At 41.0% G+C, this 24798-nt stretch overlaps 1 protein-coding gene across 1 annotated transcript in view; it reads left to right on the top strand.

Moving 5' to 3' along the window:
* Nucleotides 1-24798, top strand: part of CAMK2A (calcium/calmodulin dependent protein kinase II alpha) — a 179236-nt gene that overhangs the window by 16297 nt on the left and 138141 nt on the right. The window contains exon 2 of the mRNA XM_054975219.1: nt 8163-8257. Within this exon, the coding sequence (XP_054831194.1) occupies nt 8163-8257 (95 nt within the window). The remainder of the gene's footprint in view (nt 1-8162; nt 8258-24798) is intronic.

The raw sequence follows: 24798 nt of genomic DNA, 5'->3' as shown, positions 1-24798 counted from the left end.
TGTTCAGATGTAAAATGGCAGTGGAGTCCACAATCAGACCCATGGATGCCATAACATCTAATTTGGCCCTTGGTAAACAACATTCCTGTTTCTTCAGATTTCTGAATTTAAACAGGTTTGACTTTCTCTCATAATCTTTAACATTAGCAGGGTTGAAGTTTGATCTTTTCTATGAAGAGCCTGTTCTCAATATAATTTGCATTTCCATAGCAACTATTATCCACAAGTTACAGAAACCTGTGGCATGCTATAAGGTGCTGCCCAGTTTTGCAAATTTTGCTTTATTTACTTCATTTTCATTAAAATGCTATGTGTATCCTGTGGTACAAAAAACCCTCAGAAAAAAACCTCTAGAACCACGTGAAGCTTCTCTGATGAAGTGATGGTAGGGTAAATTATAATGACATGACATATCACATGTTTTGCATTACTATATGTTATGAGGCTGTGAGAGAAGGTAGCACAGTATAGCCTGATCTCATCAGATCTTGGATGCTAAGCAGGATTAGTACTTGGATGCGTGACCTCCAAGGAAAACTCTGCAGAGGAAGGCACTGGCAAACCACCTCTGCTTCTTACTTGCCTTAAAAGCCCCTTGCTAGGGTAGTCATAAGTTGATTGCACCTTTATGGCACATACACACACATGTTATGAAGCAGAGTGAAGAAATAGGTACCGAGATGCTATTTTTTGGGTGGCAGGCATAATGTGAAGTTCTTGCCTAAACACAGTGCAAAACAATTGCATGAGGTTGACATTTTTGATTATGCTTCTGAGGAACTCAAGCGGTATTTTAGCCTTAAAGAAATCCTGCACGAGAAGCTAGACTGAGAGAGAGTGATCTGACCAAGGTCATTCAGTGAGCTTTAAAACTCAGTGGGGATTTGAACCTGAATTTCTTATGGCCAAACTTGAAACAGTGCCTCAATGGAACAAAGCAGCTATTGTAGAGATATGGATGTAGACTAGCTCTATGCACTGTTTAAACTTGCAAAGGCCTTGGTGAGCTCCGCAGGGATTAGAGATGATTGCCATCATTCCTTCCACCCACCTGCCCTCCTACCCAGCCAGGTACTAGAGCCTGTTGTGTAGAGAAAGTGTCACTGAATGATTCTCACATCCCCCTCGCCTGCTGTTGGAAAGGCAGATGCGATAAAGACAAAGGCACAGAAAAAGTCTGTGGAAAATAGATTGGTGGTCCCTCCGTGGAGATAAAATGGAACATTTATTTCCCTTCGTCCAAATTAAGCCCTCAGGCCTCTGAGTGAATGGGATATTAATATTCTAGATCTTACATAGGCAAAGAATAATTCTTGACTCCTACAGCTAAGAGAGCCAGCAAGTACCCAGTCCACTCTACCTAGTTATTGCAGCTAAAGAAGCGTCTCTTTTTTCAAACCCTACTCGCTGCCAGGCCTGACTGCCATGTGACCCAGAACGATGCTTTTCCAGCAGGGGGCATGTTTCAAAATGCAGAGTTCATTTGTGCGTGGGCATGTTTCAAAATGCAGATTTCAATGAAGCTTTTTTGATTTGTTCCTCACACCCTGTTGCTTTCCCATTTAACTAAAGATTCATATTCAGGCTCAAATTGCCCTCCTCCTTCCACCCCCACCAGGAAAATCAATTATTCACGCTTCTCCTCAGAGGCCCTGGACCCCATTTCCTGTATTTATCCCAGTCTCTCTCTCTCTCTCTCATATATATATATATGTGTGTGTGCGCGTGCGTGTGTGCGCTGAGGGGAGAGGTTTTTCTAGGTTGAACAGACTTCAAAGAAATATAACTAAATTCTAACGGGCATGACTATTGCTTAGCTGGCAATGTGGTAGCTTGGCAAGGATGAGCAAGATGCTTCCTTCCTATCTCTGAAATATAGGTTTACAAGCAGAGGACTCTTGAGTGGGGAAAAATAGGGTTGCCAGGTTCCCCACCAGAAATTGAGGTGGGGGGGGGGGTCAGGAGTATGCTGGCAATGTCATTATGTGGCCAGAAATGCATTGATGTCAGTCCCTGTGTGCCTAGAAGTGCCATCAGCACATTGCTGAGAGACACTGGGGATATTCTGATATTTGGACAAATACCAGAGCATCTCTAGCATCCAGCAGCAGGGAGCTGCTGTAGCATATAGGTTAAGTGACTGGGATGTGATCCAGAACTCTGCTGGTTTGACTCCCACTACTGCCATGAACTCTGTAGGTGGCGTTGGGTAAGTCATTCCTCTCAGCCCCAGCTCTCCAGCTGTATTGTGGGGATAATGATAACACTGACTTTGTTAACTGTTCTGAGTGTGGCACTAATCTGTCCAGAAGACTCGCTGTTGTTGTTGTTATCCACAGTGATGTGCTGATGTTGCTTCCAGGTGCATGGGGAGTGATGTCAGCACTTAGGAATGCTGTGGATGTACCTCCATGTTTCCCACCATTTGCCCCCTGCCAGCCAATTGAGCAGTGGCAGGAAATGCCTGCTGGCAGTGGGGGCTCCCCTGCTTCCATCCCTAGTAGCAAATCTCATCCCTGCTCTCTCTCTTGCTCCCCACCCCCAGCCATGCCTCCAGCTTCTCCCTCTCTTCCTCCCTGCTTTCTTCCATCCCACCCACTCTTTCTGTTTCTCCTGGTGTTTTCTGCCCTCCAACTCATTTACCCATCTTTTTCTGTTCCTTTCTCCCACTTTCAGCTTTTCCTTTCAAAATGTTTGTGCTCTCCCACCTCCAGTTTTACATCCACTCTCTCTTATCTTTTACATTTTAAAGTCTGTCTATCCCTTCCCAAATACTAACAGAAGCTTGCAATCTTTGGAAATGCTGGTTGGGGTTGCCTCCCCATCTGCCAGCAATGAGATCTCATAATGTAGTCTCATGAGATGTTGATGGTATTCTTAAAGAATCAGACAATGCTTCCATAACTGTAGGGTTTTAAAAACAAACAAACATAGAATGTGTTTTATTTGTATTTCATGCATTTTTGCAAACCTGGTGCTTCCTCCACACTTGTAGAAAAATGCCTCTATCAGTACATTATTTGACCCACACTCTTAGGCCACTGTGTAGAATTTAATATAATCATAGCAAGAGTATGTGCAAATATCACACCAGAGGTACAGTATCTCTGTAGTATTCCAAATATGAGGCCAACATATGCCTATTTCCCATTATGTGTGAATAGTGGTTTGTTCCCTCTTCTGCTAACATTGTGATATTTATCTTCACCACCACCCCAGAATGCTGGGTAACAGCTCTATTTCATTTTTAAAAAACCTATTCCAAGCAATGGGCATAACATTACTTATATGATATGGCTAGATTGTGATGAATGGAGTTTGCAATTGCAAACCGCATTAAGAATTTGGGAGTTCTGTTTGCAAAGCAGGTTGGTGTAGAAGCCAAGAGTGCCTTCTATCAGCTGTATTTGGTTCACTACATTTCTCATTTTTTAGACTTAGCTGACCCTGCTATATTAACCTGTAGTTGTGTAACTGGGTAGGTGGATTACTGTAATATACTTCACATTAGCTTGACCTTGGGGGAGGGATCCTGGCTCCAGGTAGAGTATAATCATTGGCATCTCTAGTTAAAAGAATCAAGTAATAGGTAATGAAAAAGACCTCTACCCAAGACCCTGGGGATCCACTGTCAGTTTGAGCATACAGAACTGACCTTGATGGACCAATGGTCTGATACAATATAAAAGCAGCTTCATCCATTCACGCAGGGTTGCCAGCATCCACATGGGGCCTGGAGATCTCCAGGAATTACAGCTGATCTCCAGATGACAGGGATCAGTTTCCCTGGAGAAAATGGCTGCTTTGGAGGGTGGACTCTATAGCATTATACCATTCTGAGGCCCCTCCCCAACCCCAAATTCCACCTGCAAATCTTCAGGAATTTCCCAGCAACCCAATGTTCATGTCACGTGTTCATGTGAAGAAAACCCAGAAACTGCAGCTGGTTCAGAATGCAGCAACCTGATTATTGACAGGGTCTAGCCATCAGGAATGTATCTTGCCTATTTTAAAACAGCTGTATTGGCTGCCAGTTTGTTTCTGAGTTCAATTCAAGGTATTGATTATAACCCTTAGAGCTTTTCACAGCCTATGGCCCATATATCTAAAGGATGGCTTTAGATATATGGGCCATATATGCACCAGCTGTGGTCCTCAGGCCTTCTAGCTGTACCTTCCACTTGAGATAGCCTATCTGGCACTGACCAAGGCTTGTGCTATTTATATCATAGCTTCTGCCCTATTCAACAGGCTCACTGAGGACATTGGGCGGTCTGAACTTGACAGTTGCTCAAGAGGTGTACTGCAAGACCATTTTATTTGCTAGGGCTTGTTACTGGGTGTTGGCTATATGCATTTTGGGGGGAAGAGTTTAGTGATTTTATTTTATGTTTGACATTTGAATTTGTAAGCCACCTTGAACTACAGAGAAAGGCAGGGCAAAAATCTTCTATAATAATAAAAGGATGCATCCATCCATCCATCTATTCCTTTATTTGCAGCAGGCTTAACATCAAAAAATAAATCTAGGCACCTAAGTTTCCCCCACAACCTTCAGGATGATCATGAGAGTTGTAGTGCCAAACATGGGAACATCCTGTCCCATATGGTCTTAAGAAACCTCCCATACCCATGCTATTTGAAATGGAAGCTGAGGTTCCTTATCTGAGGCAGGCATAACTCATCAGAAAATGAAGCTAGAAGTATTAAAATATTACACCAGTTTTAGAATGATGGTGGGACTTGCAGTGCCAAAAATGAAGGGAACTGGAACATCCTAGCACAGATTAGCTCCAGAACATTCCTCTGCTATTAGCAATGGAAGCAAAGGTTTACTCCTGAGAAGCCAGGAAAGTGCAGGCAGCACAGATAGAGAGGATGAAAAATAGAGTTACCAGTCCCCTGGTGGGGGTGTGGGATCCCCCACTCCCACTCTCCACCCCCTGCCACCACTCACCTGGCCAGTGGGGCAGGGAGAGGCATGGGAACAGGCCTCCAGGGCACGCTCCCAGGGTAGCACAACAATGTCACTTCCCAGGAGTGACGTTATTGTGCCACCCCAAGAGCTCTCCCATGCTTCACAGTGGATTGATTTTACAGGGTACTTTACCTTACAGGGTCCCTAGAAGTGACATCATCATGCAGGCACACAACCAAAGATAAGGTAAGTGAGGGGGGCCCCTCCTGCTGAGAGGATAAGGGGACCTGGCAATCCTAGTGGAAAATATCCCCTCTATTACAAAACAAAGAGGGTCTTACAACTTCCCTGACCTATCAGAGCCTGTGTGGTATGCTGCTTAGAGTTTCTGTCTCAAATCTGAGACCCAGGTTTGAATCCCCAGTCTCTGTTGCTGTTTCTTTATACAGTATTGCTGCAGTTCTTTTGGCGGGAGGCAGAACGGCTCATCCAGTTTTCAAAATACCATTAAATATCACAAGCGCAATGAGCTACAGGGCTGACAAATGGAGAGAGTGGTTATAACTACATTATTTAAACAAAAACAAACAAATATAATGTTGTATTTCTTTTTGTGTGTCCACTAAGTGTCACTGCGAAGTAATATCCGCTCAGTAAGTTATTTGCTTCCTCCTGAGTGATGTCTATTCATAGCTTTTTCCATAGCTCTTTCCATGTGCTATAAAGTAAAGCATACTTCATGAAACTGTTCAACAAAAGTAACGTTGTTTTAGAGACAGGACGTCTCTGTAGGTAGGTGTGTCTATTGGGGTCAAAGTTGAAAAAGATGCCCTTTTGGTTTTCTGATTGCTGAGAGAAGAGAAAATGGAGTTTAACTTCAATTTTTATGTTAGGTTTAATGATACCTTCAGGGAGTAGTGGAGGTTTGGCATCTAAAAAGTGTGCTTTGAATTTCATGCCCCTGATTGGGTTCAAAGGCTCCTATAGGATGAATGTTCCATTGAGCTTTCCTCTTGGAAAGTACCATGAATCTTCTGCCTTCTCAAGCAAGGTTAAAGAGTTCTGTTTTCATAGACTTCATACATTCATACGATCCCAAGCTATCTGGCTAATGTACAGTATACTTGCTTGATAAATGAATGAAAAGCTTAAGTGCAGGCTTTTTTAGAAGCAGCAGCTCCACCAAAGACAAACAGGGGCTCTAGAGTGGTTACAACAGTTAGGCTCACAGAGGCCTTCTGTGCATCTACAACTGGAGAATCACAAGATGCAATGAAACACATTACCAGCCCTGGGCTAAACAATAATATTTTAATTTATTTTGTCTAAGACATAATATAAATAAGGCAAAATATCCACATTCCTTACCTGGGTAGGGTACACATTTCTGGAATTAGGTACAATTTAATAGAGTACAGAATTCTTGATCCAAACATTTATTTATTCACTTCATTTCTCCATTTCTCCCTATCTTTCTCCCCAATGAGGACCTAAAGAAATTTAGATCATTCTCCTTTCCTCCATTTTTCTTCGCAACAACCCTGTGAGGTAGGTTAGGTTGAATGTGTGTGACTGCTCTAAGGTCACCCAGAAACTTCCATGGCAGAATGGGTATTCAAACCTGGGATGTGCAGAACCTAGTTCAACATGTCTATACCACACTGGCTTTCATAGATTTACATAACTCACAATTGTGGTTTGAGACCAATTTGGTGTAGTGGTTAAGAGCAGTGGGACTCTAATCTGGAGAACTGAGTTTGATTCCCCACTTCTCCACTTGAAGCCAGCTGGGTGACCTTGGGTCAGTCACAGCTTCTAGGAGCTCTCTCGGCCCCACGTACCTCACCGGGTGATTGTTGTGGGGATAATAATAACATTCTTTGTAAACCGCTCTGAGTGGAGTTGTCTTGAAGGGTGGTATATAAATTTAATGTTGTTGTTGTTATGATTTTTTTAAATGCTCAGAGTTCACACAATGACAATAGCTGCTGATGCTATAACTTAAGATCAAGTGTCCTGTATTTATTGCAGTTATACAGCAAAAGAGTCTATAAAAAATTCAACCTTGAAAAGGGGGATTATACAAAAATCACAATGGTGTTTATCTTCATTAAAATGTATTACTGTTGGCAAATGATGCCATTTGATCTGGGAACATTTGATGTGACAGAAGGTGCTTAATGCTTTCCACCAATGGAAAAAGTCACCATTCAGGAAAAGGCTGTGAAAAATTGAAAGAGGAACATACCAAATGTTTGACTAGAGGAAACAAATTGTTACATACTGTTACACAGCCATTTTCCCCTTACATTCACACTGCTGTTTCTCCTGCAAATGTCCTTTTAAGTGGGAATACTTTTTTGGCTGGATCTAATCCTGATTAGCCCTGTTTGGAAAGATGTACCTTATGTTTCCACTCAAAATAGTTCTAATTTCACACTTCATCCTCAAAATGTTGGGCTAGTGAATCTGCAAAATTCAGATTCAAATCCCCACTCAGAGATGAAGCAGATTGGGTCCATGTAAGAACCCTATAAGATGCTCTAGGCTGAGAGACAGTGACATGCCTAGTGCACCTTAAGGGTTTGCTATGTGTATAAAATGGGTGGTCTCAGAATATGCTACTCTGAACTACTTTTTGGAAGAGCAAGAAGTGCATCTTCTGATTGCTCCATCCCTTTGTTAGACTCAATATGTGTCAAATAGATTTTTGGGGGGAGGCATTGTGTTGAAGGGTGAAGCAAAGTGTTAGGTATGAGAAGTGGGGAGCATGGGGAAGGGAGAGGAATTAGAGCACAGGGATAGTTTCAGGTGGGTAGCTGTGTTGGTCTGTAGTAGAACAGCAAGATTTGGGTTCAGTAGCTCATTAAAGACCAACTAGATTTCCAGGATATGAGCTTTCAAGAGACAAAGCTCCCTTCTTCAGACACATTTAGAAGTGGAAGTATGCAGGGTTTTTATTCAGAAGGTGGGAGCAAGGGAGGAGTTGCTGCAGCAGCAAGGGAGCTGGAGGCAGGGGGGTTATTATCAGTAACCATGAAAGTAATGAGATGAGAATGAACCCCTCCCAAACATCACTGATCCTTAGTGTGGAATTTCACAGGCAATATGCTGGCAATAAATACATTCAAAGAAATATCCTTGTTGAACTTTCCCACCTTTTGACATGTTAGGAAGTGTTATGTGGCTTTCTTCAACCTAAAATTCTCACATTCTTCCCCCCCCCCCTCCTTCTCTCCTGCAGAGGAGCTTTCTCAATTGTCAGGAGATGTGTGAAGGTGTTATCAGGACAAGAGTATGCTGCCAAGATCATAAACACCAAGAAACTCTCGGCTCGAGGTAGGTGCTCTCTGGGATTACAGTTAGGGAAGCCAGTCCCCTGGTAGGGGGCAGGAGATTCCCCCCACCTCCACCTTTCACCTTCCAGCACCACTCCCCTGGCCAGAATGGGAGAAGGCGTGGGGACGCAGTCTGGGTGTCACTGGAGCACGTGGCAGAACGGCACGTGCTTGCACTTCTGAGGTCCCGATGACACACTTCTAGTTCAAAACTGGAAGCTACAGGGTCTTATCAGGGCCAAATTGGCCCCAAACTTAGTGAAAATGCTATGTTTGGGGCCATTGCTTCCCTTTTTCAACCAGAAGAGCCTCCAGAGAGAGCGTATGTCAGAGGACAATGGATCGGGCCGGGCCCCCATGCCTGTAAGACTACCCTCTCATCCCCTGCTTTGGAGGTAAGGAGGGGCTGGTGACCTTAATTACATTACTATATAATATTGGGAAGGAATCCTTGGATCTAGACCTTTTTGTTACCCTTATCAGCATTTTTAATAAACGCTATTGTCTTATTTTATTTAGGTACTCCTCTTGTGATAATTAGTAAGGCATATTGTTATGTATAAAAGAAGAAGCTGGGATATGTTTTTGTATATATGTTAGAATCATTACAATTCCTATATACTAACTGAGGAGTATTTCTCCAATAGAGGATGCCTTCATTACATAAAGCAAAGTTCCACCTAGAGCAAGGCTTGTCATTTAGTGGAAGGGAGTCACAGGATCCTCCACAATATTATCAGTTTTACACAATGCATGGAGGGGAAAGAACAGCCCTAGCTAAGTGAAAAACAAAACATTTCAGGTGGACACCAAGAAATTATTTTTCTTTCCAGCAAATGTGGGTAATCTTATATAAAAATATCCATATAACTGAGAACTACAGTTCCTATTAATATTGCTTCTTCGCCCAAAACTTCTTATACCCTCACCCACCCAACTCCTGGTATGGTTGTTCGAATCTCTTGCTGGTTATTTCTGTTTGCCCCCACTTCCATTTCCTCTTTCTTGTCTCCTAGGCCAGAGAATCATAAGGATCATAAATAGGATCATGATCATAAATAATATTTATTTATTTATTTATTTATTTATTTATTTATTTATTTGGAAAATTTCTATGACACATCTCCAGTGAATCTGCCTGAAGTAGCTTACACAATAAAAATATAAAACATCAGAGAAGTCATAAATTGAAACCAGACATTAAAAGTCCAGGCAGATGCAGAGGATAAACAAAATAAAACATGGATTGGCTTAAAATGAGATATATACAGGGTTCTGTGTATGCCAAAATAAAGCTGGAAAGTGGAGTGAAATTAAGACAATGGCAAGTCTCGATATAGAACAGTTTTCTTCTTGAGCTACTTGAAACCTGCATCTCAGTATCACTCACAGTAGAGCATTTACTACAGAAGTGCTTCTTTTTCTTGTTTCTCCCACAGCAATGACTACTATTCCCATTGTACAAATGGAGAATCAAGGCTGAGACAGTAGTTTGGTGAAGTAGAAGCAGTTCACTTGGGGGCCCACAGTAGAGGCAAGACGTGAATGTATGTCTTCCTGGTCCATGCACAAAACAGTAATCAGTCACTCAGAGCCGAAACAGACGTGACAAGATACCTAGGTTTAACTCGTGTTATCTTACCTCAAGGATTGTCGGGAAGTGTAGGTGTCCTTGCAGCTTAAAGTTTAGCATTTACAGAGCAGCAGGAAGTGCAGGTGTGGGGTGCCTTTCCTCCTGCTCTCGAGGTGCATCGTGGCATTTTCCCTTCCCCGCTTACATGGAGTATCGCTTCATCTCCCCCCCCTCACCCGGCCTGGCCCCTGCAGAGCGACACCTGGCTGCACCAGAAGAGCCAAAAGGAAAGGCGCCCAGAGCATCTCCCCCCTTGCTCGCCTGGCCCCTGCCCAAAGCCACATGGCCCAGAGCTGCATAGCCTGGTGTACTCTGCCTTTACCCCGATCACACAGACTGTCACTCCACCCACCCCTTGCCCAGCCCCCACAGAGCGATGGTGAGCTATGTAGCTCCGAGCTGCGCGGCTTCAGGTGGGGGCCAGGCGAGCGGGATGGGGGGAGATGCAGCAATGTTCTGGGCACCTTTCCTCCTGCTCTCCCTGTGCAGCCTGGCATCACTCTGCGTGGGCTGGGCAAGGGCATCACTGCATCTTCCCCCTTGCTCGCTTGCCCCCCACCTGAAGCCGTGCGGCTTGGAGCTGCATAAACTTTAAGCTGTAAGGATCCCTATACTTCCCGACAAACCTTGAGGTAAGAGAACACGAGTTGAACCTAGGTATCTCGTCACGTCTGTTTCGGCTCTCAGAGCCAAGCTACAAGTGACACCTGACACAGTTTGGACACTTGTCAGCTTACCTCAAGTTTTGATGGGAAATGTAGGCATCCTGGTCTTACAGCTTGGCTCTCCATTTAACTGAAGTTTACAGAAACCCCCACACACCAAGCGGAGGGGAAGGGGGTGCCCAGTGAGAATCCAATGCCTGCACTCCCCTCCTGACCGCATGTTCTCCCTCCCGTAGACTGCCGCTCTGTAAATGTCAATTAAATGGAGAGCCAAGCTACAAGACCAGAACGCCTACATTTCCTATCAAAACTTGAGGGAAGCTGACAAGCGTCCAACCTGTGTCACTTGTAGCTTGGCTCTCACACTACCTCTTTCAGTTCTTTGACTTCTGGTGAAAAGGAGAAAACATCAAGATTGCATATGACAAACACAGGCCACAGTGAGTCTGCATATTTATTTATTTAAAACATTTATATGCCACTTTCCCACCCTAATAGGGTCCCCAAGGCAGTTAACATGAAAACATTTGAACAGTTGAACATCATAATAGCATTTAATATAATACAAAAGCAATTCAATAAAAACATATAAACAAAATATATAAACACGAAACACCAAAAACAGGGCGAACAACAATTATTGGAAGTATGTCAAATGAAACAAAATGTCTTCACTTCTTGGCAGAAGACAACAGATAGGAGGAAGAGGAGGAGAAAGAGGAAGCAGCAGCAGCCAGTTATCTAGTTCTTCAACTGGGCATATGTGATTCCATCCCTTAGTGATGGTCCTGTTGGGTTTGGTTTTCTAAATCATAGTAGCTTTTCAAATAATAGTGGGAATTGATTCTATTACAGTGATGAAGCAGCTGTCAGGCTTCAAGTATCAATGCTTCTTGCTTCCTATAGTGCAAAGTTCATTTATTTCTCTTGTGGTTTTTAAAGAAAGTAAATGAAAAATGTATTTTCATCAAAAGTGGTATGTGACCCTGATGCTACTCTTGGTAATGTAGTAAAGAAAGCAGAGGAGAAACATTTGCAACACGAATGAGCATTCTGGCCATTATAAGTTTAACATAAAGAAACTACAATCTTTTCTCCAGGATCTGGCCATTTTAGAAGACTACACTGATTTGTGAAACAACTACCCCTACTCACAAAATAAACCTCAGAAGAGTACAATTAAATGGTGAGATCTCTTGAGCTGAAGTCTACCAGGGGTATTAGAGAATATCAAGCATCTACTATGGTATTAGTAACAGTTCATGAATTGAGCTGCCTTCCAAATTGGTTGCTGTAAAAAACCTATGCTTAAGGGCCATTCAGTTCTTGGCTTTGACTCAACAGGCCTTGAAAATGTAACTGGCCCATCTGACTCAATCCCACCCCTTGCATTGCTTCTTTTGTCCTTTGTCTTCACCCTCTCTAAATTTCTTCTCTTATACTTCCTAATGGAATTTGAAAGAAGTTGTCAAAGACCTACACCTTTTTCAAGCTTCTGTTACTTGCCCTGAAGATATTCAGGATGCTAGAGATGTGAATGAAGGTGTGTCTGTGTATCTCATAGGATAGTCTTATGGTCTTACCCAGCTAGAAGAAAAAAGGATATAGATTAGAATAATAAGCCTATGAATGTGTATTCTACCACAATATGACTGCTCTCAGAATTGTTCAGACTACTTTTCTGTGTTGAAACTAGTTTCGAATTGACTTCAGAAAATATACAATCATTATTAATATCATGTTTAAAAAGATCATAACACAAATGAATTAATGTTGTTATAAAACTCATATAGACAGGCATTTGACAGTAATAAAACAGATTTCCATAACATATAGTAAAACAGAAAGGAGAGATATATAATTCAATATTTTTCTATAATGTATTCTTCAGCCAACTATGAAGTGGCCAAGGCTTAAACAGTGTCACAGAACGTTGTCGGGGGGCATCAGAAAACCAATTAGGTGAGAGTGGAGCCAAACAGAGGGAACCAGATTGTGTGCAATTAACCGAGAAGGTTGCTGAGGAAATCAGAAGAAGAAGAGTGACAACCAGTCTGAGGCCAGATCTCTGGGGTGTGTATGACAAAGATCATCAAAAAAAGCGAAGGGCAGAGAGGTCAGCTTCATCGAAAAGAGTTGCACAAGATTGGCTGCAGACAGTGCAGAGAGAAGACAGGAACTGGGAATCTGTATCTGTCAATGACCCATGATCTGAGACTGTAAACTGACAATGGTGCAAAAATAGAAAAGTCTTATGTGATTCATATAAGAGAAGGAATGTAGCTGGAAGGGGTATGCACCGAGGAACTGTTTGTTATAATTTCTGATCCGGACTTTGGGGGAAATGTTTTACTGTGATTGTTTATTTTTGAGTAGGATATTATCAGTTCAGAAGTAAAACCTTACATATTTTTTCTTTCTGGACTATTATTTTCAGTGGGAAATCTATTCAAGGATCTGGGGCAACTGTTTATAAAGATAATGGCATCAGATTTGCACATTACACAGTTCTCTCTCTAAAGATCTGCACAGCCACACACACACCCCGCACGCTCCTCACATTAATTTAATTTTGTACTCTTACAGTAATTGACTGACACTGAAAACTATCCATTTGCCATACCTCTGTGTTGTAGTCTGTTTAACAAAGTAAGGAATGACATTGGCAGTTTTTCCATTATTCCCTATGGATGACATGGGGCGGGGGTTGCTGGAGTTGTTTTTCAAACAAGTATCACCAAATTTGCAGTGGAATGTCTTCTGCCTGTTCTTCAAAAAATTAAACAAAACATCACAATTTCAAGCAAACTGAACAAAAGGTTTAAATTCTACAGGCACCTGAACAAGCCCCCACCATGTAACTGTATGTCCATTATTCCCTATGGGAGACACTTTGTGGTGTTGTTTTCAACCAAATGTCACCAAAACTGCAGTGGGGTGTCTTCTGCCTGTCCTTCTAAGAACTCCCAAGCAAACTGGACAAAGGATTTAAATTCTATGCCCCCTGAACAAGCTCTGTCTTTCTACTTTCAAAGGAAAACTCTCTCTCCACCCACCAAGATTGGGGGCAGAGGAGAATGGTAGCTTTCTGAAGTTTAGAATTGGCTGGGAGCGCTTTGTGCTCCTCCGTTGCAAGGGTCTGATTGGAAAGGATTTTTTTTTGAGAAGGGAGTTTTGTTATTCTATGCGTCTTCGATTTGCATTATCATTCCAGTGAATCTCAGTAATGATTCAAAACAGCAATTTCTGTGTATGTCTTTGGCTCAGGACTCGGGAGTTTCATTTTTCACACTCCCATTAGCTGGTTACCTAGAAGGAGATAACAATTGATATGTAAACATGCCTGGAAAATTGATTTTAAAATTACTGGCTATTAAGACTAGGGGTCCATGAACACCCACCAAATCAGCTTGTTTGCTGGTTCTGACAAGAGATCTGATTTTTCAACAATCAGTTCAATAGTTTGCTGATCCGTTCATATTCCTTACTAACTATGCAATACAGCACAAGTGACTTTTCATGTATGTGTGTTCTCATGCAGCTTGATTGAATTCTGCTACCCTCCTATAACTGCTCTGTTCAGCATTGTTTAAATTGTTTAAATGGACTATTAGATCAGTCACAAATTCTATAAATCGGTTATCAATACATGCTGTGTTTCAGTAAAAACCATATGCTTCTATGTTGGCCTAAGTAGTCTTTATGATTCTAATGGTTGCTGATCAGTTTGAATCAGTAGCATCTTTGTGCATGTGCAGTTTTGGGAAAACCTAATGCAAACCAGTTTGGCAGTCATTCATGGCTGCTCTGCATGAACTGATCAAGTGACTGGCTCACATCACCTCTGAGCATGATAAGTTTGACCATTGAACACATTTGCAGAGGAATTTGTAACATCACTAGTTAAGATGCTGGCCTGATCCCAAAAGAACTACTGTCAGTCAGAGGACAGAGCATTTTAGACGCAGCATTCATATGGCAGTATAATGCTATGTTTTAGTGCTTGGATTCTGCTATTAAAATGGAAGAGCTAGGACAGTGCAACTGGCTACTATTAGAAGCATTAGACATTCATGTTAACAGGCACAGAATCTGCTGTTCAGTGCTGTTAGGTTTGTAGCCTCAGTGTCCATGTATCCCCAGTGTGTAGGCATAGAATTCTGAAAGCAAAGCAGATTTTAAAAGAAGTTTCCAGTGTGAGGGGGATGTATGATATAATGCACCAAAGACCTCTGTTCATGCACTGAAGTTCTATGGTTACCAGGGATATTCTTGGGCTATGCTAAGCACATGCACAGAGGTTGATTGAAGAATCTGGTTGCTGATTGGCAAAATGAAACTGCATTTTTCCAAAATATGCCAGAACGATCTGAAGTGAAATATAGCAGTTCTGCTGTCATCACATTTGAGTTCATTCTTCTACCATTATTTTCACCTGAAAACTGTAGTTATCACTTACTTTTCTTGTGAAACTGCTGCATGATTTGGCTCATTCTCTTATTTTGTCAAGAAATGGCTTAACAATGGGAGACATGCTGGGAGATAATGAAACTATCTCAGAGTTTTGCTAGTGCTTCAGCTGATTCTGTGAACTCATCCTCATAAAAGAAGAAGTCAGGATCAGAAAGTATGACTATACCAGGCAACAACATAAATATTAGTACATCCTTAGCACTATTATTTTCTGGCCCAATGGTAAGAACTCGGAGAACTGTTTTTTTTTCTTTTCTGCTGAAGCTCATTTCATATAAATAGATAGAAAGAAAGGGAAGGATAAACCTTAATAAGTTCCCCCTTTGTTCTGCATCTCCTTTTAATTTGCATTTACTACTCTTCCCTGCTCCCTACAGGGGAAAAATGAGTGGGTTTGACAAAGTGATAATTACTGAAAGAACATGATCCGTCTGTGTTATACAGTAAGATTAGCAAGTTTAGAGCGGTCTTTTTTGGTTTTAAAATCTCATCACCCTATAAAAAAGCCATGACAGTATGCTACAGAGCTTCCTCTAAGAACAGTTTTTAACATCATTATGTTATTTTTTCCATCATCCATCATCCAAAACATGCCATTTTCAATCAGGATTCACATGTGTGTAGGGTTGTCTCTCATAATCTATGGATAGGTCCATTTTTCAGTGAACATCTTACTATATTTGCTATCAACTGTTATAACAGCGTGGCTCCTTTTGGTCATTCTCTTCACACTCACCAAATCATGGCTATGCATATACATTTGTGTGTTTGCCCACATGCATGCACATAGTTAGATGTATAAAGCATCTACAGAGCTGCATAACTGTTTTATCTTTTTCTTGACATAACTGCTGCCCTTGGGATTGGCAAAGAAACTCTGAGACCCAAAACTGTCAAAAAAAAATGCAGGGTCCATTTTCTTTCCAGTTGTTACAGTCACTGATTTGCTGAGAAGTTCCTGCTGATCCCCTTGGCTATGAAAGCTGGCTTCGTTCAGACTCTACCTTTGTGCAGCCAAGTTCAGGTCCAGTGCATCCCTGGCTTTCTAAAGCTGAAGAAGGAACTGGGTTATAGCTAGATCAACTCTGGCTCAATTCTTGTTATGATTTTTATTCTAGCGGTATGCATTCAGATGTTCAAGAGCTGAAAATATACTGATGTTAGCTGCTTTGGGTCAGCTCAGGGATCTCCAAAATGACCTAAAAGACTCCCAGAATTACAAGAGTAATGAACATTTATATTCTGGAATTTCAAGAAAGTTTTAAATTTCAAGGAGGCCAGTGATGGGGAGGGAGAGAGAGGAAGCTAGCCCCAACAAACAGCTTTTGGGCTACTCCCCCCCCCCAATAAATGTCAAATTTAAAATAAAAATGTAAAGGTAATAGGCACCACTAAACAGTTGAGTGAACCAACAACTGATAGTTGGGTAGACCTGGCATGTAGAAACCAGGCATCTAGAAATAGTCTTTCGGCTATTATTTCCCATGGCAGCGTAAACCTGGTCTCAGGAGGACAGTTTTACCCTCCCCTCAGTCACGATCCTTTAAAAGGAAAGGAAGGACCAAACTGGACCCAAAGGAATGCCCACATGAGATGCCATTACCCCACTGGCTGGTTGCTCTGGGGCCTTGTTGCAAGCTGTCTTCCCACTTACAGCCCTGGCCATTTGGGCAGAAGAGATAGTAGAGCCTCCCCAACAGCCAGAAAATGGCAAGCAGTCTCCTGGATCCCCAGGAAGCTTGCTTGCTGGAACTCTGGAGGCCAGGTCTTCTCATAGAAAATAATGCCCTCTTAAAAGTTAAATTTCCAAGCCACCTGACTCCCTTAGTTTTAATTCATCCCACTTGACCTCATAAGCCATCTCTGTTCTTACAGGGTGTTCTACAATATTTAAAATATAATTATAGGATCATTATGAGCCACATTTATGAGGAAGGACACTTGCTTGAATTCTTTTTTGGTGGTGGAGCATCAATCTTTCTGCAACTAAAATATGCAAGTATAAAAGAAGCTGCTTGCAAAAGCAGTAGCAACACTAGGTTCATTGTGAGCCAGGTTTAAGCAGATGTAGAGACACAGGAGTCATTGTGAGCCAGGTTCATGATTTACAGAGCTATCAAGAAAGTGCTTAGGAATCTTATGACCTCTTCAGTTCAAACTACAAACTGCTCCAAGACCTACAACATCCTATTCCTTCTTACCGGCACCAAGTTGAGGCAATTAAGTATTTCCCCTTGAATATTATTTTAAATAATAAATTAAAAAGAAAACCCAGTTTAAAACCTTATTTTGCATTGTTCTCAATATGTTTGGGAGGGATAGGACCCATAAAGGAAAATACTTCTCCCTTTATGCTGGGTTGTCAACTAAGGGTCACTCTAAATGTTATTTCCTTCACAAGTTTGCCATGGAACCAACCTGGGCTCACATATAGAGGCAGCATGTCTGGGGAATGGTTTGCATAAAAAAACAGAGGCCAAATGGGCTTGGAAAGCTGCTGTCCAGTGAGGGAAAGCTCCTGCCTTTCTTCCAAGTCTTTTCCCCTTGCAAAACCAGTGCGAGGATGGGAGAGTTTTTTCCATTTCTGCAGCTGCACATGCACACAATATCTCCAAACGCAGCAGTAGCAGAAATGGGAAAACTCCCCCCTCACACTCCCTTCACACTGTTTTTGTATGGGGAAAAAAGCTTGGGAGAAAGGATGGTGCTCTCCCTCCCCCAATAGCAGCTTTCCAAGGCCATTGGGGCTCTCCTTTTTTTCATTCCTCAGAGCTGCTGTATGTCTGTGCGAGGCCAGGTTGGCTCCGAGGTGAACTCGTGAAGGAAGTAACGTTTAGAGTGACTATGGCACAGGATGGCAGTGATGCACAGTGGATTATTCCTTTAACTGATCATAGTCCCCTATGTAGAAACAGAAAGACACAGTATCAAAGATTTAAGCAGGGAGGCATGGGGGTGTTTGATTTCAATGGTCTTAGACTGAAATAAATGGGCTTAGATTGGAGTAACTCTGTTTAGGAGTGCACTGTTAAAGCTCAATTCAATAACATTGGGTGATCCAAATGATAATGAACATTTTCAGAAAGAAAGGGAAGAGAGGATGAGATTTGTTTGTTTGTTTATACCCTGCCTTTCTCTCCAACAGGGACCCAAAGAGGCCCATATTGTTCTCCTCTTCTCTATTTTAACCTCACAACAATCCTGTGAGGTAGGTTAGGCTGAAAGAGTGTGACTGGCCCAAAGTCACCTAGTGAGTTTCCATGGCAGAGTAAGGATTTGAACCTGGGCCTCCCAGATCTTAGTCTGACACTCCGGCTCTCGTGTTCCCTGAAACTTGTCCAAATGCCTACCTCATTTATGCCAGTTCACAGGTGTGGATAGTTCTTCTTGGTGCTTTATAAATGTCCTGTCCTCATGAAGTAACCACTGAGATCTGCTTACATGATAACTTTAGTGACGTCAAATGAAGCCAATGCCCTGAGGTAGCTCATTGCCCTCATGGCTACATAATAACATTAGTATTACAAGGGAAGGAGATGTATTTGAAAAATAGAAAATGGCACCATGAGGCAGGCAATGGGGTCCTAAAAATGTGCCACAACCTGAAGGGATGGGATTGCTGCTACAACAAACAATGCTGGGAAAACTGATACTGGAATAGTGTACATGTTGTTAGTGGTGGGGAGCTTGACGGCCTGAATACATGAAGGGTGTTTGTGTGAATGCATTTATCCCTTCCCTGGCCTGCCATAAATGACTGAATGACAAGGGCCTGAATTTTGTGTTGTTGAAAGTTTTTTTGTGAAATATTCTCTCATATGTATTTAGGTTTAGCCTTTTAAGTAAGATCATTTTTCTTTCAGGAAAACAGAGAAAGTACAGCAAAAATTACTTTATAAACAGCTAGGGAAGTATTTTCCTTTTGGAAAAGGTTGCAACTAATTGTCCTAGGCTCCCCTTTATTTAGATAATGGATTTGTGCTTCCTTTTCCTCCACACTTCTCCAGTTCACCTACAATAGATACTATGCATATCCCCTAATATAGTGTGCAAGTTTTTTTCTTTTTTTAATTTTTAATTTTTTAATTTATTAGTGCAAAAACATACAAAAATAAAAATGAAAAAGCAAACAGGAAAAAAAAAGAATGAATACAATGTTGGCTACAAAAACGCTATTGGCAAATCTATACATAGGTATCTATAAAATATTTTCAAATCTCTAAATATAAGTCTGTGCAGTTACCTCCTATATCATAGAATCATAGGGTTGGAATGGACCTCTAGGGTCATCTAGTCCAACTCCCTGCACAATGCAGAAAATTCAGTTACCTCCTACTCACCCACACCCAGTGAACCTTACTGCATGCCCAGAAGATGTCAAAACACCATCAGGATCCCTAGCCAAACTGCTGTGTGTGATATGTTCAAATGCTGATAAGTTTATAAGGTCTTCAGTCCAGTGACTTACAGGGTTTTTGTCTTTCCAGTGTTGAAGTATAAGTCTTTTAGCAACTGTAAGGGCTTGGAGGGTCCATTTCTGTTGTCCATCAGTTAGATTCCAAGAGACAGGCAAGTAGTTTATCAGCGTATTAACATCCTCAAATATAAATGAGTTTTCTAACGCTCAATTAATATGACTAATAAATTTCTCCCAAATGACTAAACATGATCAAAGCATATGCTTAAAAGATGCATTTTGTGAATTATACCACCAATAGTTAGACACTGTGCTAAATCTTTAGCAAAAAGATGCTGTAGTGACCAAAATACTCTAAAAATAATTTTTTGCTGAATAAGTTGCAAGTTGCAACTTAAGATCCATAGTAGCAATAGGTATATGGCTTGAGGCCTTATCCCATTGCTTTAACAAAATTAGATGCTCCACATAATTATTCAATTCATCTCTAAGATTATGTGTATCATTTTTATTAATCAACCTCAATTATTGATATACAAATATTGCAGATTTCACTTTCTGTATTGATTCAATAAGAATCTCCAAAAATGGGGGAGAGTCTGAAGCACTCAAAGATGCCAGCCCATATTTGGACACCAACAAATGTTGCAGTTGTAAATATTGCCTTTCAATAGAAGTTGGCAAATCATATTTAGACCTTTGTTGGAAAAATGACAAAAACTCATCATTCTTACCTATCAATTGATCTAAAGTAAAAAATTCCCTTATCTGTCCAAGCCTTCCATGAGAAAGATTTCTTCCCAATTTTTAAATTGGGATTTGGCCATAATGTTAATTTAGCATGTGAGAACAGGTCAGATTGATATTGTCATGATATTATGTGCCATACTTTTCTAGCTGCAGAAACTGCTGGAGGAACAAAACCCATTTTAACATACGTAGACCCTAATACACTTTAAACAGTTTCCAAAAAAGAGGCCTCCAAAAGAGCCCAAAATGGATATGCAAAGTGAGGGGAAGGATCCCTGTAATTTGTACATGCTAAGAAATATACCTGATATAATGTGCAAATTGTCTGTGGAGAGAGAATGAGAACTTGCCCAGTTGGGAGAAATGCACAAGACTGATTTTAGATGAGCTGGAGAGACATAGAGAACTAGATTTACAAGTCAATCATGCATCCTGTTGCACCTTTTTCATTACAACCAGCATGGTTCTCAAATACTGGGATTATAGATTACTTAATCAAATGTTATAAGTAGGTACATCATGATTACCCTAATCCCTGTAGGTGAGTATTTTCATGACCACCTGCCTCCTAGTTTAAAATAACTAGGAAAGGAGGCCCAAAATGAAATATCAGCAAGTAGCAATGGCTCTGGGCTGAGATGTTTGTGCATCTTTTGGTTTCTTAGCCTGAAGGGAAGGCCTCAATGTTTATCTGGCAATGCAAGGCCAGTTATAGTTTAAGGTTTAGAAGGTGTAACTAGATATAGCTTTCACTCAGGGCTGCCATGAAATATATTTCTTCTGGTATCAGAGGCAAGAAAGTCTGAGGGAGCATCATGGGTACTGGGACGTTGCTGAGGTGGTTCCTCAGAGGGCTCCACTTGCTCTTGTCTCTGAAAGTGGCACTTTTTACATGGTTCCTCAATGGTTTGTCTTCAAGGTAAATAGATTTGTGCGGGGTATCCAGTACAGTTTTATCCTATCCTTTGAACTGGTGTCTGCCTTGTTGGACCCTAAAATCCCTAAAGGCTGCCCTAAGACCTGTTCTGGAAGAAAGATGACCTAAAAATGTTATAAAGAAATATAGCCATGTGTTGAAGGTTATATCTTTTAGGCACATGAACATTTTCCTGACTGTGTTATGAGGCAACAAACTAAACAGGATAGTCTAAAGTTATTTGACATTAAAATCAGTTTTGGAAAGCATATTCCAATGTCTTTGCTCCCTTATCATTTTACCTGAATCACAGAAAACCGTCAGAAAGCAGGAGAAAATTCAGCTGATATGTAATAAGCATGTTGACTTTACAAAATTTCTCTTGATTTTCCACAATTCCACAGAAGAACTATTTTACTTTGTTGTCCTTTTCTGATAGTTACATTGGATTGTATACGGCATGTTCTCCCCATATGCATGGTAAAATACAATGACTGAAAAGGGTTAAATTGACTCAAAGATTTTACCACTCCTTAATCCAGGAACTGATCATTTTCCTGTTGTCTCCTAAATCTGTACCATTATAGACAGGGTTGCCTTTCTAAATCTATTTCAGAAAATTTGCTGGAAAGTGACTGAGACAATTCTCCTTCCCCCTAAAAGAGTGTGCATGGATAGGTTCCATTTGTTAGAATTATTTACATTCCTTCTTCTTGGGCATTGGGTGTCTAAGGGACAATATGCCAGTTCTATTTACTAAGTGTTCTCAAAGTCCTTCCACTTTGATCTTTGAGTTCCAAGAAACAAGCCTTTGGTCTCAAGCTGAACAGCAGAAGTCACTGGAAGTTGCAGAATCTGGATCAGACATTGTCTTTCTACTGGTAGTGTTGTTACTAGAGATGGGCACAAACTGAAATACGAACCAAAATTAAGCACGAACCAGGCTGGTTCGTGGTTCGTGAACTGAACCACCATGAACTTTTAGGTTGGTTCGTTTGGTTCGTTTTTTGGTTCGTCACTGCAGACAGCCTGGTGCCAATCAATCACTTTCCTAGGCAACAAGGGATGGACTTCCTGCAGACCTTCTGCTGACCCGGAAGTGACGATTTCTAACCTGGATGTGCTGTTTTCACGAACCAAACGAACTGGTTCACGATCCAGGGGCAGGTTTGTGAAATTTCTTGGTTCGTGGTTTGTGAAATATGATGAACCACGAACCACATGGTTTGGGTTTTTTCCGGTTTGTGCCCATCTCTAGTTACAAGTTTGGCTTCCTCCAGTGAGCTGTCCAGCTGCTGCATATTCTTATTTATTGTGCCTTTCCTCTCTGTGCCTTTTACTACCACGAGATCAGTTTCTTCATTCCTTCAGTCTTAGTCAGCTGTAAGTTCATTTTGTTGGCCCAGGACATTCAACAGATTCCAACAAGATTTGGAAACCTTTGATTTTTTTTGTTTTTCTTTTCATTGCATAATGTTTTAAATGCTCTTTATCTAAGATTTCTAGTTCTCCTGGCAGTAGTACCTTTTCTGTTTTCAGGATTTTCACTAATGGCTCTCAGTCTGAGATAATTATTTCTTTACATCATTTTAGTTGTTCTTTAGTTTTTCTTACTGCCCTCCCTAACATCAAATTAATAATAACAAAATGCCTTTCCTGCAAATAATGTTTTCTTCTTTCACAGATTTGTCCCCTCCAAAACTCTCTGCTCTGGTCCAGTCCACCAGGAGTGAATAGTACACATGGGTGCTCTCCTTAATGAAAGTTGCATTCATGTACTTTCTACTCAGGTGTTGCTACTAAACACAAAATGTTGTGTAAAAAGTCACTATGAAATGACCATTCTTTCAGTGTTGATATGGCCTGCTGACATACTTTAAATCAGTGGTAAACCAGATTTCTCCTACCTTCATACCGTGGACTGATTTAGATTTCATTTCATATCGTGGACTGATTTAGATTTTATACCGTGGGCTGATTTAGATTTCATTTTTGCCTCTTCTCCAGTAATTCATGCAGACAGTTCACCTTCTTATTGTTTAAAGTGCTGCTGGTTGGACATTTCTATATTAAAAGTTAAATGTGGTACTTTCACATTTTTTTAAATTACAAAACTGCTCTAGGTCAGTTAAATAATTCTCTTCAGACTGCAACAGCTCTTTATTCCTAATCTGTAAAACTGGTGACAAAATAGTGTATAAAAGTTTTTATACACTATTTTGTAACTGCTTTGTAATTGTGAAAGCGTGGCATATGAAGTGCTTACATAAATAATATTCATAATCGAAAAGTGTCCTGCAGCCTGTGATATGCAGCATGTGCTACCAAACCTAATCCCATACCTGGCAAGAGAACTTGGTCAACTATCACCAGCCATTTCTTTTCTTAATCTCATACCCGAGGCTTCAGTCAATCTCTTATGTTAGATGCATATTCTACATTACATCCTACAGCAGGCAGAGAATGGCTGATTTTAATATATAGGGTCCATGTGTCCCCATAGAGCTACATCAATATCACAATATAGCAGTTTCTGAGATGATTTTATTTTTATTGCTATTCCCAGGAGGTTGGATTCATGATTTCCACCTCTGCATACTTTGGAGCTGTAGGCTTAAACTGCTAGCCGCTCCTCTGGGGAGCTGTCCCAGCAGCACTCCATCAATACCTATTTTCTTGTGGCAGCTAGTTTGATGTTTTCTGTCAATATCAGGCAGACTGAATGTCAGTAAGGAAATACCTCTAAATGCAACTTTGGGGGAGTTTGGAAGGTGAGTACAAAAGCCTCCCAGCTATGGAAGATTTATTGGTTGGAGCTATAAGCTGGGAACAACTGCATTGTGTTTCATAACTGGTTGACATTCAGCACAGAGCATATGAAATTGAATTGAGCTTTATTTAATGCATTTTGTACCCAAGGTGCCAAAACACTTTATAAAGCAATGAGTAGGAGCAGTAAGTGCGTAAGCAAACAGAGCAGTCCATATATGTGCAGCTGTCACTCAAACATAGCTTTGTAACTTTCTTTATTGGAAAAAGGAAGGATTGGCCAAGGGACCTTTAATTACATCCCCTCCCCAAGCAATTTTCACAAATTCTTTAACTCACACCAGAATAATCAGATAGATGTACTGGCATGCTTTCTGCCATTATATCCACTGTATAAGGTTGCCAACTAATCTTACAAATCCATAATTTGTATCATGTTACAATCAATATATTAAAATATTACATTTATTTTAGGCTAGGCCTAGAGAAAGTGACTGACCCAAGGTCACCCAGCAAGCTTCCATGGCAGAGCAGGGATTTGAACCTCAGTCTCCTAGATAGCAGTCTGGCCTTCTGTCCACTAGACCACATTAGCTGTCAGTTGACACATTGTAAAACTCATGGTTCAGACTCTCTGATATCCACCTCAACATAAATTGTTGACACATTTTCCACTTCTGATTTCCTGGATGACCATGGAGACTTGGAGAAGTAAGTAACTTGCTTACAGAGCTCACTACATCTACTTATTGTACTAGTTCAACAGAATTTTTTAGTATGTCTGGATATATCCTCAGTACTACTACACACAAAATATTTTCAGTGGGCAATGATATATGACTTATGAAATTACAGCTTATTTTAGCATCATTTCCATAAACACGGTACCATAGGGCTTGAGAAAGTTGGACAAATAGAT

This window comes from Eublepharis macularius, chromosome 4, assembly GCF_028583425.1.
Source record: "Eublepharis macularius isolate TG4126 chromosome 4, MPM_Emac_v1.0, whole genome shotgun sequence".
Lineage (NCBI taxonomy): Eukaryota > Metazoa > Chordata > Lepidosauria > Squamata > Eublepharidae > Eublepharis > Eublepharis macularius.
Note: the sequence above shows the minus strand (reverse complement) of the source record. Positions and strands in the feature narration are given on the sequence as shown.